General features: G+C 39.7%; 1 protein-coding gene across 3 annotated transcripts in view; it reads right to left on the bottom strand.

Annotated features, from left to right (window-relative positions):
- The window catches only part of tle2a (TLE family member 2, transcriptional corepressor a), a 50,862-nt gene extending 40,025 nt beyond the window's left edge, over positions 1-10,837 (bottom strand). For all 3 annotated transcript variants that reach the window (XM_014988014.2, XM_014988015.2, XM_014988016.2), the window contains exon 1: positions 10,216-10,837. In XM_014988014.2, coding sequence (XP_014843500.2) covers positions 10,216-10,239 — 24 coding nt within the window. In that variant the 5' untranslated portion in view covers positions 10,240-10,837. The remainder of the gene's footprint in view (positions 1-10,215) is intronic.
- Between the last annotated feature and the right edge of the window lie 4,044 nt (positions 10,838-14,881).

Raw genomic sequence — 14,881 nt, 5'->3', positions numbered from 1 at the left:
TTGCATGCATGTTAAACCTTACACCACTTCGAAGCAATGCCGAGAAGCAAGAAATTTGTTTAATTTTGTTATAAACCAGTGCAGAATGGATCTTTGAAAAATAGATTAGTTAATAGTTAGGAACTGAAGTGGTTCATAAAAAACAACTGTGACAGAGGTCGACAAATTAAAGGCTGATGACATTACATGGGGATAAAAGACAGACCAATGAACCCCACATAGCGGTCATTTCTTACAAGCACAGCAACAAAGACTCATTATGCTGCGTTATTTGTTGGAATTTTACATTTCTGAGCCAGGTTATTCAGACATGGGTTGAAATATAATACATGTATAATCACTGTTGCCTTACTCCTGATCAGATTTGTCTCCCGTCGACAAGAAAGACTGTTCAAAACTGAAAGTACACATTCGAGGCTGACATTTCAACTTGGCGAAAGAGCAAATTTATGTGCAGCCGACTTCAGTAGATGCCAAGGCGGCTGTACGTATACAGCTACTCGAGTTTAAACCTTCGTCTGACATTGAACAGGTTTTTTAGAAATGATGGAAGCCTTTTGAGATTTTCAGCGTAAACGGGGACCGTTTGCATTATCTACAGCAGTGGTCCCCAACCTTTTTATTATCGCGGACCGGTCAAGACTTGGAAATTTTTCTGCGACCTTGGGAAGGGAGGAGAGGGCGTGAACCGTAAAATAAGGCTTCTGCATGTTGGTGTTCCCACTAAATCCTGAACATGCCCTATTTGGGTTGTCTTGGCTCTTTTATCACAGCCTGTGGGGGTTTTCCCTGACTGGGAACGAGAATGCAACCTGTTGAATGTGACAGGTAGCCAATCAGAAAGCGCGGTGACGTAAGAACAGAGGGGAATCCCAAACAGCTGACATAACACGCAACTGAGGGTCAGGTGGATATCGGAGATATGCGGAAATGTTTATTATTATATATGAAGGTCATTATTATATATGTTTATTCAGTTAAAAATGTTAACTATAAAAAAACAGTCACCTCAAAATCATAGTGCAGCAAATAGAGCGGCTGTTCCCATCGTCTTTAATCCACCGCCTTTTCCTTTTGTTACGTCTTTTTATCTCTTAAAATGACTCCACAAACCGTCACTATTGCTTCTACATCGTCATCCGTGTTTGGTCATTCTAAATTCCCGGATGCTACCGTATGTTGGGGGTTTTGTGGATTTTCTTCTGGAATCGCGATGTTTGTGACTGGAATCGTTTCGTGTTGCTCATGCCGTGTGGCTGGAGACACGAACCGATCGAACCTGTTGTACTTTTATCAGCTCTGTGGTCACAGAGGTTTGGAGAATCGGCCGACAATCCTTAAATCTTGCCGTCTAAACCAGACTTAAGACTCACAAGCTCTACTCATCTCCTCTCGACCACTGCCCAAACGCTCTCCGACTCTGGTCGCTATGGTAACGTTTACATATCCCTTCAAAATAAGATACAGATGCGCCACAAAAACGAGCATTTTACTTTCGTGAAAATTTTAACTCACGATAAAGACTAACGGGAGCCCTGAGCTCGTTTCTCTGCAACGAGACGGTCCCATCTGGGAGTGATGGGAGACAATAACACCCGAAGTGTTGCTTGTATCCACAGCCTGCTTGGTCTCTACGTGGCGAAGCAGTTTGAAGCTTCATTCCCTCATTAGCAGCCGGTCGCCACATGTTACGCAGAGCGGCTTGTAATGTGGGACTCACCTACCGGTCCGGGATAAATCCATCCTCCTGTCTCTTCTCTGGGCCTTTTCCCCTTCGCAAAGAAACATTCCAAAGACATCTGATCCGTTTCTTACTCATTTTGCTGCTTGTGGGCTAAATGTTGGCGCTCAAGTAACCGAGAGAATCCGGTTAAAGGATTTTCAAAATAAAAGATCCTCCAGTCTCAAATAATACATAAAACGGAAATATTTAATTATTTCTTGCGCGGCCCGGTACCAATTGGTCCACGGACCGGTACCGGTCCACGGACCTGGGGTTGGGGACCACTGACCTAAAGGATGTACACAAAGACTGAAATGTTCAGCTAGATGCTGCATATAAAGGAAAATAAAATTAAATACAACCGTTCAAAACATAAACTCCTACGTTATTTTGCCTGCTTTAATTCAGTGAAACTAGTTAAAATGAAATTATGGGTGTAAAGGGCAAGAAAACTAATTTGGACAGTTAAGTATCGTTCACAAATGGAAGTTGGAATTTAGTAAAATCTGTTTTGGCAGACAGTAGCCTTACAAAAAAAATGAGAAAGATTGCAAATGGCCCATAAATCTAAACCACAGTATCACATCTTGTCCTCTTGAACAGTCTAGTAATCATATTTAATGGATCCCCGACTTTTATGTTTACACCAGGACTGAGAGTTTGGCAATTTTTGAGATGCATTTTCTTTTTGGCTCGTTTTACATTTGTTTTGTGATGCAAAAAATGAAAAAAGAAAGAAAAAAAAAAACTTAGAACCTATTCTATTATACAGTTTAAATGAAATTATGACCATTACATGCTTTTTAGAATCTTAACCAGGAGATAATTTTTTGTTTTGTGGCTCAAATTAAATTTGTAGTCATGCTTTCAGTAAAAGGCCATCAAACGTAGGTACCACCATCTCAAAGTAATATTTTCTAAAGGGAGAAGGAATCATTTTCCAGAGATTTTATGAGAAATTCACTCAGAACTGACACCAAAGTGTGTGCAATTGAAGTGAAACAGTAATATAAGGATTCACTCAAGATATATAAAGCCTTTTCTTCAGGACACAAAAGAAAAAGTCAAACTTGTTTTATTTTACTCAAACAATCTGATGCACAAATTAACTAAGGTAAGACAGAGAGCCAAAAAGATCAGCAGGATTTACTTTGAAAGCACCACAGATGTCAACAAACTTATTCTCCTCAGTTTTTCCTGAAGTTGTAGGTCAGTTGGCTCAGCCCTCAAGTCAAGTCCCAAATGCTGCCAAATTAAGGTCCGTTTCCTTTGACTGGACCAAATTTTTCTCTCACTCAGCTGAACAGATGATTTGATGCCGCCTCCCTTCTGATGGTTGAACCCATTAGTCCAGCCACTAATTACACTGCTTACCCACAGAGTTGAACATCAGAGTAAACACCCACCAATCTCTCCCTCTCTCTCTTTTCCATCAAACAATCAACGAGAACGCAGTGACAAAAGTTGTGTAAAGAAAGGAAAAGTAACTTTAATGCACATAAATCCATTGCTGAGACCATGTATCTTGACTCTCCTTAAAAGTATTAAAATTTAGCCTCAAAATATACAAACTAGGACTGTTACTCAGTGCCAGTCATTGTAATTGTTAGACCAGCACACAAACCTCATGTCTTCACCTCCCCCACCGTACATCAAGTAGCCATCAGCTTGGCCTGCTGCCGAAAAAATTTGCCTGTAACCTCCTAATGATTACTTCACATTGACGGTCTGTGAGGCACCTGTTTCATTAATGCCACACATCTTTTCTTTTTCAGCACCCTTCCGTCCCCGACCCCCTTTCATACCTCTCTTCTTCCTCCCACACGCCTCGTTATTCAAATTTCCCTGCTGTCAGCCCACATTAGCAAAGCACTACGATTTGTCAGCTGCCTTAATTGCTGGAGGTGCCTTCTCTTATTAGGCAACACCCCCTTAGCTCGTTTGTTCCTTCCATGAAAACACGCGTCTGGAGAAGCTTGTGTACACCTTCAGATTTTTTTTTTTTCCTTTCATTTCCCTTGGCCTTTTCTATCCCTCTCCTAATTGCCGGCTGACCGAAGTGGGCAGACTGCTGATCGATAACTGCATTCTCACCACTGGACAACAGTGGGGATAAAGAGCTAAAAGCATGCGAGGGCCAGGATAAGGGAGGTTTGATTTCTGCTGGTACTAATGTTTGAGATTCATATTAGTCACTTACAGCCACAATGCCTCTCATGAGTGTGATCTGACTTGACTTTGTCAGTGTTGGATCACTGAGCTATTAGAACAACAAAAAATTTGATGTCCAAAGAGAATGTAAAAGTTGGGTTTGTAGAGGTGCATATTATACTGAATTGCAAGGGCCATCACTATATCTATATCTACAGTACTCCAATCACAGATTACTTCTATGCAATATTTGGTAGGGTGATAAAAGGCCATGTTCACACAGCAGGTCTTTATGTGCAATTCCAATTTTTCGATGAAATCCAATCTCTTATTCTTTGCCTTGGCTGTTCATACTACTAATTAAGTGAGACCACAATCAGACTTCTGTGTGAACAGTTTACGACTCCAGAGCAAACCATACGAGCAGAAGAAGAATGCAGATGTCACACAGCAGCGCATTGGTTACAGAAGTAATAATGCATGCATAATTTTAAAAGTTGCTGAGCTACGGGAGCCGAGAGAATTGTCACAAGATCATAAAACAAAAGAAGTTAAGTAAAAAAGTGAGCAAAACATATCAATGGCCATTTGTGGAACAGTGACTGCGACTTCTGCAGAGAAGTCTGTTTGGATGTGTAGTCAGAACCAGCAGTGGTGGGATTGTGGATGCACTTCACCGACACAGACTTCTTTCATAATTTATTTCCATAACAATCACTGCCTTATTCAGCCATTGTGTATGTCCAGATCTACAGTGAATGGTTTATTCTGGTGCAGAATTACGACTCACGTCTCAAGTCAGTGACATAAAACCTGAATAAAATGCAACATGACCATTTAGACCTCAGGCGCTTTGAGAACAGAATCTAGTAGCATCAAGTTAGGAGGCATTATCTGTAAGTTTCTACACACACAAAAAAACTATTGCTGTGATTAAATCTTTAAAGTTTGCTTGACTATACAAAATATAATGAATGCAATTATGACATGCTGTTTGAAAATAATGGGTGTACTAAGATGATTTTATGAAGAGATTAGCTTTATTCTTAGAAGTACTAGTGTACTCTGACTGTATGTTTAGCCATACAGTCAGAGCCATAAAAAAATTGCAAGGATTTCCATTGCATTTCCCTTAATGGAGGTATTTTTGAAATCAAAAGAAAATGACGGGATAATAACATTATGGTCAGAATCATTAGTTCTAAAATTTAACAGATTTTTTTTTACTCGCCTCAAAGTAAAATATGGAAAAAGCTCTGGGACAATTAGTTTCTTCACCAATTTGTACCATCGCTTAATCCCAACCCATTTCCATTTTGTGAAGCCATTTCCATGGTCATTCACTTAACCACATTCAGTGTAGTTCTTAGTTTGATAAACTGTGGAAATAGATAATCCTAAAAAAAAAAATGCACATATTTTTAATCTTTAGAAAACTTATATTTTATATCTATTACAGTTTGGCCTAAGTGACTCTGTTTGGCTATTCTATATGTAATTTCTGTAATTATTTGAAATGGCAAAGGCATATATTCACCAATGTTCAGATCAGGGACAATGATGTTGTCGTAAACCAAAAAAGAAAAAAAGAAAACATGTAGGTGTGTCATATTTTTTTACATATTAATACTGAAGAGAACTTGTCAAAAGGACAAATGGTAAATTTCATTGTCTGATTGCTACATCCTTAAATAAAAGCTATACATTCTCCTTCTCACACACACACACGATCCACTTAATAACAATGACTGCTGTACTCTACCTGCATTAGGTAGATAGTAGTTTGTATCAGCATGTTTTCTCTAAAAGCACTTTGTTTTAAGTATGCTGTGGATTGACTGATCCTCTTTTGCTCCAGTATACTGGCAGATGTGCAATATTTATATACTAATCTGAGCTATTTCTTAGGAAAACATTTCAAGTAAGCATTTGTAGAGTACACTTAAGCTAAAAAAAAAAAAAAACCACTTTTTTATTGTTTGTTTTGATCCATTTTTATTTAAAAAAGAGAAGAAAAGAAAAAGAAAAGAAAAAGGACTCAAGCTTCTTGTGAATTAAATATAAATGAAGGTCTGGCTTTTTTTATTAGATTTGTAGAGTGCCTTTAAGTAGTGCAGACATACCAACATTCATACCACTTACACACTTTCGAGTGTATAGTGGGAGCTTAATGGTACAGAACCATACTGCACTCAGCATTATGATGTCACTTCGTGATGGTAGGGATAATTTCAAGGTCAAGCGACCTGATTATAGTCACTTATTTGACACAGCATAACATTATGGAGAGTAGAGTTGAATCAATGCAAGGTCTGGGAAAAAGAACTACCCAAAACCTTTTCACAGTTTTAGACAGGTAGTAAGTGACAAAAACATCACAGAATGCAAACAGGAGGGTTCCACTCCCAGGTTCAGAGGAAAATTCCAGTAAAATATTGGGTTAAATTGCAATGATGCCACAATTGTAGAAAATGGTTTCCATTTCTTTTGAATTTTTTGAGCATTTATATATGGTGACACAAAAAATGCAAAAGGGGATTGTTTACAACTTATGTTTGGGTTGTCCTTTTCCAGCTACAACACCAATCTCTGTCTATTAGAAATGGCTACATGATAACCAGGAAAACATTTATATGTGATGCCATTTCTGCAAATATGAACAATTAAGCCACTTTTTTCAAACCCTTTTCCTTCATCACAATTGGCCTATGCTTTAGCATGTCGGACCCCTCGAGGGTCATGAAAGTCCATTCAATGGGTCAGATGTAGTACCGGTAGGATTTGGAAATCTGGCACTTATAATATTCCAATAAATATTGCATCCCAGCAGTTGTTTTCGATTAGTGTGTGGCATATACTAATGCAATGACAGCTGGATTCAATTTCTTCTACAGCAATATTATAACGCGTTTGTTCTGAGGTAATGTACTAAAAACCATTTTAACCAGTGCCTAATGAAAACCTGAGACTGCACTTATAATTGTGATCTGCAACGTCTTCTCTGTACTGTCGATTTCAAGGTAAATCCCTTGGGGTGCTATAGGATGCTGCAGTTAGGGTTACCAAACTGGCACAAAAAATGTTTCTGCTTTTAACGCTGTTTTGCTGATTAATTCTGCCTGCATTTGTTGGGAAAGAATCTAAACCAGCACATCGAGCCAACCACATCCTACACCCAGTCCTTGCTCATCTGCTGCTTCTGGCATCAGACTGGATCCCAAAGTCATCTGAGAACATATAAAGATTTAAGAAATATTTTTGAAATGTTCTACATGGTACTTACCCTTTGGTATAATACATTATTTATTGTTAATGATATACAATAGTTTGTGTGTAAAACAAACAGAAAAACAAAAGTTAGAATTTGGCTGTCTCTTACTTGGAAGAATAATTACTCGCTAAAAAGATTCAACAACACAGTGTTCCTATAAAAAATATCAAGTTTCAACCAGACACCAGGAATCAGGAAGAGGTTCAGTTGTAAGGAGCTATAAAGATTAAGGTTAAATTACAGCCAGTTGTCTGTGACCACAAAGTCTCCTTCGGTCTTTAAAAAAAAAAAAATGCAACTAAAGACTGGATTAAAAACAAACCAATCCACTGCTGTAAGATTCTAGGACATGTGTGCTAAATATTTATGCAGTGCATGGGTCTAATTCTTTGAACCATTCAAACAGCCAGTGATGACAGGTTGCTGCCACCCTTGCGTTTGCAGAGATTAAACAGTTTGCCGGGTTGAGTGGCCCTTGACTGCGCAGCTCAGACGAGAGCTGCCGACGGCCGGAGCACATGTTAGCGTCGAGATCTGCGGCGGGCTGAAACGAAACATGGGGGGGCGCTCGTCAGAACGTCCCACCCAGACCCGCCGCAGTCTGCTCCGCTCACCCCGGGATGCCTGCCCATACATTAAGATGTGGTCTGGAGCTCTCACAGGAACACAGCGTGGAGAGGCTGGATGAGAGGGATCGGGTTTACAGTGCAAACCGCAGACCCACAGTCTGCCTCCTGTACTGCCTTCCTGCACTTAGCTGTACTAAATACACAGCTGTGTATTTTGTGTTTGTGTGTACGCGCGCGTGCGTGTGCGCGTCCGGTGTTTCTGTATGGGCTGCATGTATGTGGGTAGAGGGAGGGGGGGATTCAGAATGCTTTTATCAAGCAAAACTAAATGCAGGTGGGGGGGGGGAAACAATTTAAAATGTATGATAGTTGAGTAATTCAATTCATTCATATGAACAAAAGCACCTTCTAGGTGTAGAACATATACTTAAAGTTAAGTCATAGTGTCATAGTGAGCCTGTACCGATTTCAGCCAACAGGCATGAAACTCCAAACACTGTTGGGGGTAGGGTGGGGGTGGCATGACTGAGGGATACAGAAGAGGGTTAGGCAAATGAGCATAGCTTAATTGATACTTCTCCCAGTCAGAGGACCAGCGTTTATGCATTTGAATCTGTTCGAAAAGCTCTCCACCTAAACTCCACTAAAGCAAATTAAGGCCATTGCAGCATGAAATTCTCTCTCCATCATAAAACAGCATGGGTAATTCATATATTTATTAATTTTAAGAGCTGTGTTACCAGCTGTTAAAAAAGGAACCGTGTGGGTTTAAAAATCAGATCAAGTTTCTCATGAGATGAGCAGATAATTTAAGAAAGTGTGGCAACAAGGCAAGGCTGGTTTATCAACAGCTGCGGTGTCTAAACCATAAAAGCTGTTTCCTCATATGCAGTTCTTCTCTGCTTTTATGGAGTACAGAGTATTCTCCCTTTTCTCTTCCTCACATGTGCCATCTTGTTGCATCACAAGACACATTTTGTTGTTTAAAAACGATTTCAGGCCTCTTATGGTGTAGACTAGAAACTAAAGAAGCAGCTCCCATCATTCTCATTAACGTAGCAGTGAGTTTGTCTGCCTAGTAGGTTGGCTACCTGAGTAGATAGTCTAAACAGATTTTATCACTTTATTAAGCTCTCATTGCATATAAAAAGTAATTTTAGACAGAGATTCACCAAGAAATTGGTCTGAACCTCAAAATCCCAATCTTTTTATAAGGGAATGCACCAGACTATGTTGACAACAGTCTTCAGTGTAGAAGTTGTTACAGAGGGAAAAACCACAAACCTATGTAATCTCAGTACCAGAAAATACTGTCTGCATTTCCTGCATGTTGAGACATGCCTGCGACTGATTAAGACTATGAGAAAGTTAGAAACTTACAGCAGATAACAGGAAACATGCATGCATTGTTTTATTCTTTTGACATTTTGATTAATGTCCATTATGGTGGATTTAGAAATGCTGACAGCCTTCTGAAAATCTCAGAGTTGGGATAAGCATCTGCATTATTTTTATATACACCATCAAGACTGCTGGAGTTTTTATTTTGTACTGCAGCCACACTAACTGTTATTCTAGGATTTACAATGTCAACTCTAATCATTTTTGCCTTTGTTTTTAAGTATTACTACAACTCTTGTCATGGCAACCAATCTCTCACATGGCATGTAGCTAGTACAACTAATAACCAATCGTAGCTGGAAGGCTATAAACAAATGTTTTGCCATTGTTACAGTTCTCAGAGAAATCAAAAGGTGCCAAAATCACTATGGGCAAATCAAAACTTTACAATTCAAAATTGAGATAGGAAATTGTTCAAAAATCTTAATCAGTGCATCTAAAAATAAGCATGTTTACTTGAAAATTTTAAATTTAGCAGGTAAGAATTTGCAAATCAAATTCAATAGTTATTTGGGGAGCATGAAGACATAATTCTTGTCTTTCTGTTTAGAAATAAAGCAGTTCGTTCAGATTTTTATTCACTGTCGCACTGAAACAACCTCACATCATATTTCGTGACATTATAGATGAAACAAGATAAGTTCATCTACAACTCCTGATGATGGGAAGCACATGCAGTTCGTGTTAACTGCACAACAGTGTGCAGATAGCCAGTAATGGGTTGCAAATTTTTGACCTGCTGCTGGCATCCAACAGTCATGAGATCCACACACAAAGACAGTCAGGAAAGTTGGACCTTGTTTGAGGGGGTTGGGGGTGTTTCCCCCAACAAAACCACTTACAATCTACCTGACCTCCATAGGAAAACAATATATTCACTTACAAAATAAGTTGATTTGTTTGTGTTTTAAGTGTAATACTTTTCTCCACAGTATTTTTTTTTTTATCTCTAAGAGAAAGTCCAACAGTTTTGACTTCCTGAGTCTTATAAGACTAACCAACAACTCGTGAGGGTGTGTAAATGTGTTGTATTTTCAGGCTAAAACACCACAGCCCTCATTTAAACGTGTGGACTGCAACATAGTAGATAGCCTACTTACCGGTGGTCGGTTTTGAGGAAACATTGTAGCCGCCGACTTGCGTGTCTCCTGGTGCGTGTTTTGTTTAATTCCTCCTTCCTATTTTGTCTCAGTTTTCGGACCGAAAGCTTCGTCGAGAAACACACCAGCAAGCCAATGTACTGCTGTGACTCTCACAGAGGCATTTGGCCGGGTTTCAAAGATAATGGCAGAGCTAGTCTCGACTCGCTCCTTCCCCTGCTCAAGGCTCCTTTGTTCTGGGTTATATCTCCAGCCCTACGCCACGCCACACCACGCCACGCCGAGCTCAACGCGCAATAAAGGACCGGGGAGAGGAGAGGAGAGAAACCCGGTCACAGGGAGCTGTCTTCCCAAGAACTCAGCTCCGCTTCCAACGATTCGGTGTTTATAATTGTCTCCTTCTTCGATATGTGTCTCCGTCTGAAGCATAAAGGCCAGGATGAGGGGGAGGCAGAGGGGGGATGCGGTTATAGCTTGTGGCTTCGTAGACGGACACACCACCAGCTCACTCAATACAGCCGCAGCCTCTTTTGTCTCCCTCGCTGGCCTGCTCTCTTTTCACACAATCCTCCCAGTGCCTCCACTTCTTCCACTCCCCCTACTCTGCTCTGATCTGATCCCAACCTCCATGGGACCTTGAATTTCAGTTGCCTGAAAAAAAAAAGCCCAGGAAGCCTAAAAATACGTCTTCTCACACCCCTCTTAAATATGATTTTTTTATTATTTTTCAATGTTTTAGGTTGTACTTATCAGTAAAGATAATTAATCAGCGCACGTACATGACGCTTTTCTCCAAATAGCCTGGTGATATTTGGTCTTGTTAGTGTTGCTACCCGGTTCAACCTCGTGCGAATATATAATTGAAAACATATTCGCTCATATGCGACATTTTATTAAAATGAAAATGACTGAAACTCCTTATAAAGAGGAGATTCAAAGGAATTGTGGAGGTGATTGAATGAAATCTCCACGTGGGGCTCGGACTCGGCACGGTAAACATTGGCGGAGTGAGCCAATGAGCGTTGAGAGCCCCCACGTGGGGTTAAGGTGACCGCTTGCTGATTGGACAGCGTAGCCAGCACAATGGCTCCACACGTCAATCAATGCGATGCTACAACAGCTCCGTGAGGTTAACCCTTTCCTGGGTGCCTGGAGTGATTGAAAATGCGAGCAGGAGGCTGTGTGGTTGGCGTATCAAGATTCTGTGGTTTCCCCTTATTTCTCTCCACAAACCCGGCAATGCATTTAAAAACCCTCGAATATATTCCTCAATTTATGGAGATAAATTGACTTTGCAGTAACACGTGCAGTAACACTCTTTGACACTGATAAAACAAACTGTTAGAATTCAAAAAAGGGGAAAAAAGTGGTGTAACACTTTGCATACACTTTATCAGAGGGGATTTTAATCGGTATAGTGTGTAGAAAAACTGGTTTCACAGCTAAAATAAATTTAATATTTTCGTAAGGAATCAGCTCATTAGTTAAATTCTAACCATCACACCTTTTCTTGTCTGCCTTTCGTTTCAAGGCTACATGAAGATAGTGCCACAGGAAAATAACACTCCAGCATTGCCTTACTTAAACTCATAGCCACCAAATCTAACAGGCGATACCACACATGTGGACGGCTGATCAGAATTGACAAACTGTGAGTTAGATATCATGACAGATATCAGAGAAAAAACTTTGCTTACTTTCAAATTCTGCAAACACCTCTGTCATCTCAGCATGCCAAATGCTTGGAACTAAAATTTGAATTTGATGGTGTCATATTCTTTCTGAAATGTAATTCCTGGATGCTTACTTAGTTAGATGTTTGATCCCGAAATATGAAAAAATAAATAAATAAATAAATACAATTCCAGAAACAATGAAGTCTGGGAAAAATTAGCACACTCTGTCCAAGAACAGCAGAGCCCTGTGATTTTCTTACTGTTTATCTCAGACAAACACTATTCAGGATGGAAATACACCAAAACAATTTACATGGAAAAATGATATGACCAGACTCACTGCTTCACAAAATCTTTTTAACTTTCTCCTAATAAGAATAAAATATTTTAACACACTAGAGTATGTAGGAAATGGTGTGACATTGGCTTGATTGCTTACTGAGGTAATTTTATTCATCTAATTTGTGTTCACATGTTAAAAAGTAAGAACTTGTTTGTGTCTGATACATACTTATAACATAATTGTGAAATAGTAATATGTATTTTATATTTGTATGACACTGTGGCATGTTAACATCTCCCCCTTACAACCAAAGTTGGGCTGTATGACAACAATAGCGACAGCTTGCAAGCTTGAGTTTAGCATCAGCATTGCTGCTAAACTAAAACGGGATCCATCCATCCATCCCTTATCTGTACCCACTTATTTCTGAACAGTCACAGGAGCCAGTGGGGGCTTTTTAAGTTGATACATTCAGTCAGCTTGTTGTGTAAGCCATTCAAACCCCCTTGTATGCAATGATTGAACCTTCATCTGTGCAGACAAAGATCCTGCATTGCATATCACGATGTGCATTGTTATTGGGCAATGCTTTATATTTCCTTGCCATAGTGCTAATCTGCAATATGTATTATATTCAGCTTTACAGCTTACTGAAGAAAATGCATACACAGGATAAAGTAATGATGACTGACTGAACCAACATATTTGGTTAAATTCTAATCAAATTTTGTTGAATAATAATTTTAATGTTGCTAATTTAAGTAAATTCGCAACCTTACATTTGAAAAAAAAAACATGCCTGATTTAATTTTAATTATTTAATGGCTAGTATTTAATACCCTCCAAAATGTCTTTTTGATAGTACAGTGAGGCCAAAAATAGGCCAATCTGACCAATTGTAAGAAGTGTCAAGCAAACCAAATATCTTAATTAAGCACCACAGGCGCTTTAATGATAATAATGAAATATTTGCAAGAGTGTATACAATATGTGCATTCTGTGCCTACAAAAAAAGAGCACTATTTAAGAGCGTAAAGGTAGGAAACTGCAAAAAATTGGTATTCTGGTGGCACGACCCCTTTAGCTGGGCTCATAATTAGAGAAAGAGATATTGAAAAAGCAATTTCTGACAGTGGAAATCACAACCTGCCAGAGGTGGAGTTGGAAAATATAGATGGGTGTGTGTGCATTTATGTGAGAATATGTGTGTGTGTGTGTGTGTGTGTGTTGGGGGTGGGGGGAGACAGAGAGAGAAAGAGAGAGAGGAAGAGAGAGAGAAGCAAGAGGGGGAGGGAGGTAGAGGGGAGGAGGAGAATAAAGGATGAAGGACGGCAGGGGGGATGCTGAGAAAGACGAGCCAGTGGGAGGGTTAGGAGATTGAACGAGAGCGGGAGTGCACACACGGGTGATGGAAAAAAATGTGTATGTGTGCGTGTGTGTGTGTTTGCAAGTATGTGTGTGTGTGTTGATCAGACAAGTGAGGGAATGAAAACGAGAAAGAGAGGAAGAGGGAGGAGTGGAGAAAGAGAGGAAGAGGGAAAGAAAGAAAGAAAGATTTTATTGCCATTTTTCCCATGAATTTTAATGCACAGCACTCGCCTCCCTCCAGGATTCTGGGATCACATTTATTAGAAAAAAAAAAAAAAAAAAAAAAAAACTCATGAGGAATGCAGTGCTTTTCAGTCTGCTGCTGCACAGTGGGATGCTTCATGTTGTGTGTGTGTGTCTTTTGTGTGTTGTTGTTATTGTTGGTCCTGAGAGTCGTAGGATGTATGAGTCTCCACTGCATGGTGCGAGGGTGGGGGTATGATAATATAGATGCTAGAAAATGATAAGTGAAGGACACATATTATTGCTATTGGCAGGTCAGATGAAGGAGTATGCCAGATGTGTGTGTGTGTGTGTGTGTGTGTGTGTGTGTGTGTGTGTGTGTGTGTGTGTGTGTGTGTGTGTGTGTGTGTGTGTGTGTGTGTGTGTGTGTGTGCTTTGGCTGAACTCCAGTGACTGAACAAACTACAGTTCTCTTCTCACTTCAACAGCTCAGAGCATAAAAATGGCTCTTGATGGGAAACTGTAAATCTGCATTTTCATTTATGTTTTCAGCTCATTTGCATAGTTAGTATACTTTTTTGTACAACACAGGTTGAGTGAGTCAAAGCAAACATGTCACTTGTCTCAAAGCAGAAGGACAATTCCACTGAAAGTCATTGTACCAGTCCTGCGGTCAAGAAGCATGTAGAGGTTGAGGGGTTTGAGTTACACTGATAAAGATACAGACCTTTGTAATAATAATAATAATAATAATAATAAAAACTTCAGATGAAGCAAAGTATCAAGCTGGGACTGATATTAGCGTTAAATGATGACCCAGTGTCGTCATCAATGTGAGCCGACCCACCGGTTTGTTACTGTTAGATCTACGGACACTTTGGTTAAGGAGAGTAAACACTGTCCTAGAGGAGCTATTGAGAAATAACTTCAGGATTGTTTTCTTAGTGCAGTAACTTTCACCTGACTGTGACTGACATCATATCCCCATTCTATATTCAAATTAAAGCAATTTAAGTTTTATACACATTTCCAAACAGGACTATTTATCTCTGTACACTCCTTTCTTTGCTCTGAATAACATCAGGGCTTTGCGATGGCCACCCCACAACATAAATTTGTTGTCCATAAGCCACTTTGCAACTACCATTGAGATATG

The sequence above is a fragment of the Poecilia mexicana genome, unplaced genomic scaffold (assembly GCF_051168715.1).
Source record: "Poecilia mexicana isolate PSO_F unplaced genomic scaffold, ASM5116871v1 scaffold_4, whole genome shotgun sequence".
NCBI lineage: Eukaryota > Metazoa > Chordata > Actinopteri > Cyprinodontiformes > Poeciliidae > Poecilia > Poecilia mexicana.
Note: the sequence above shows the minus strand (reverse complement) of the source record. Positions and strands in the feature narration are given on the sequence as shown.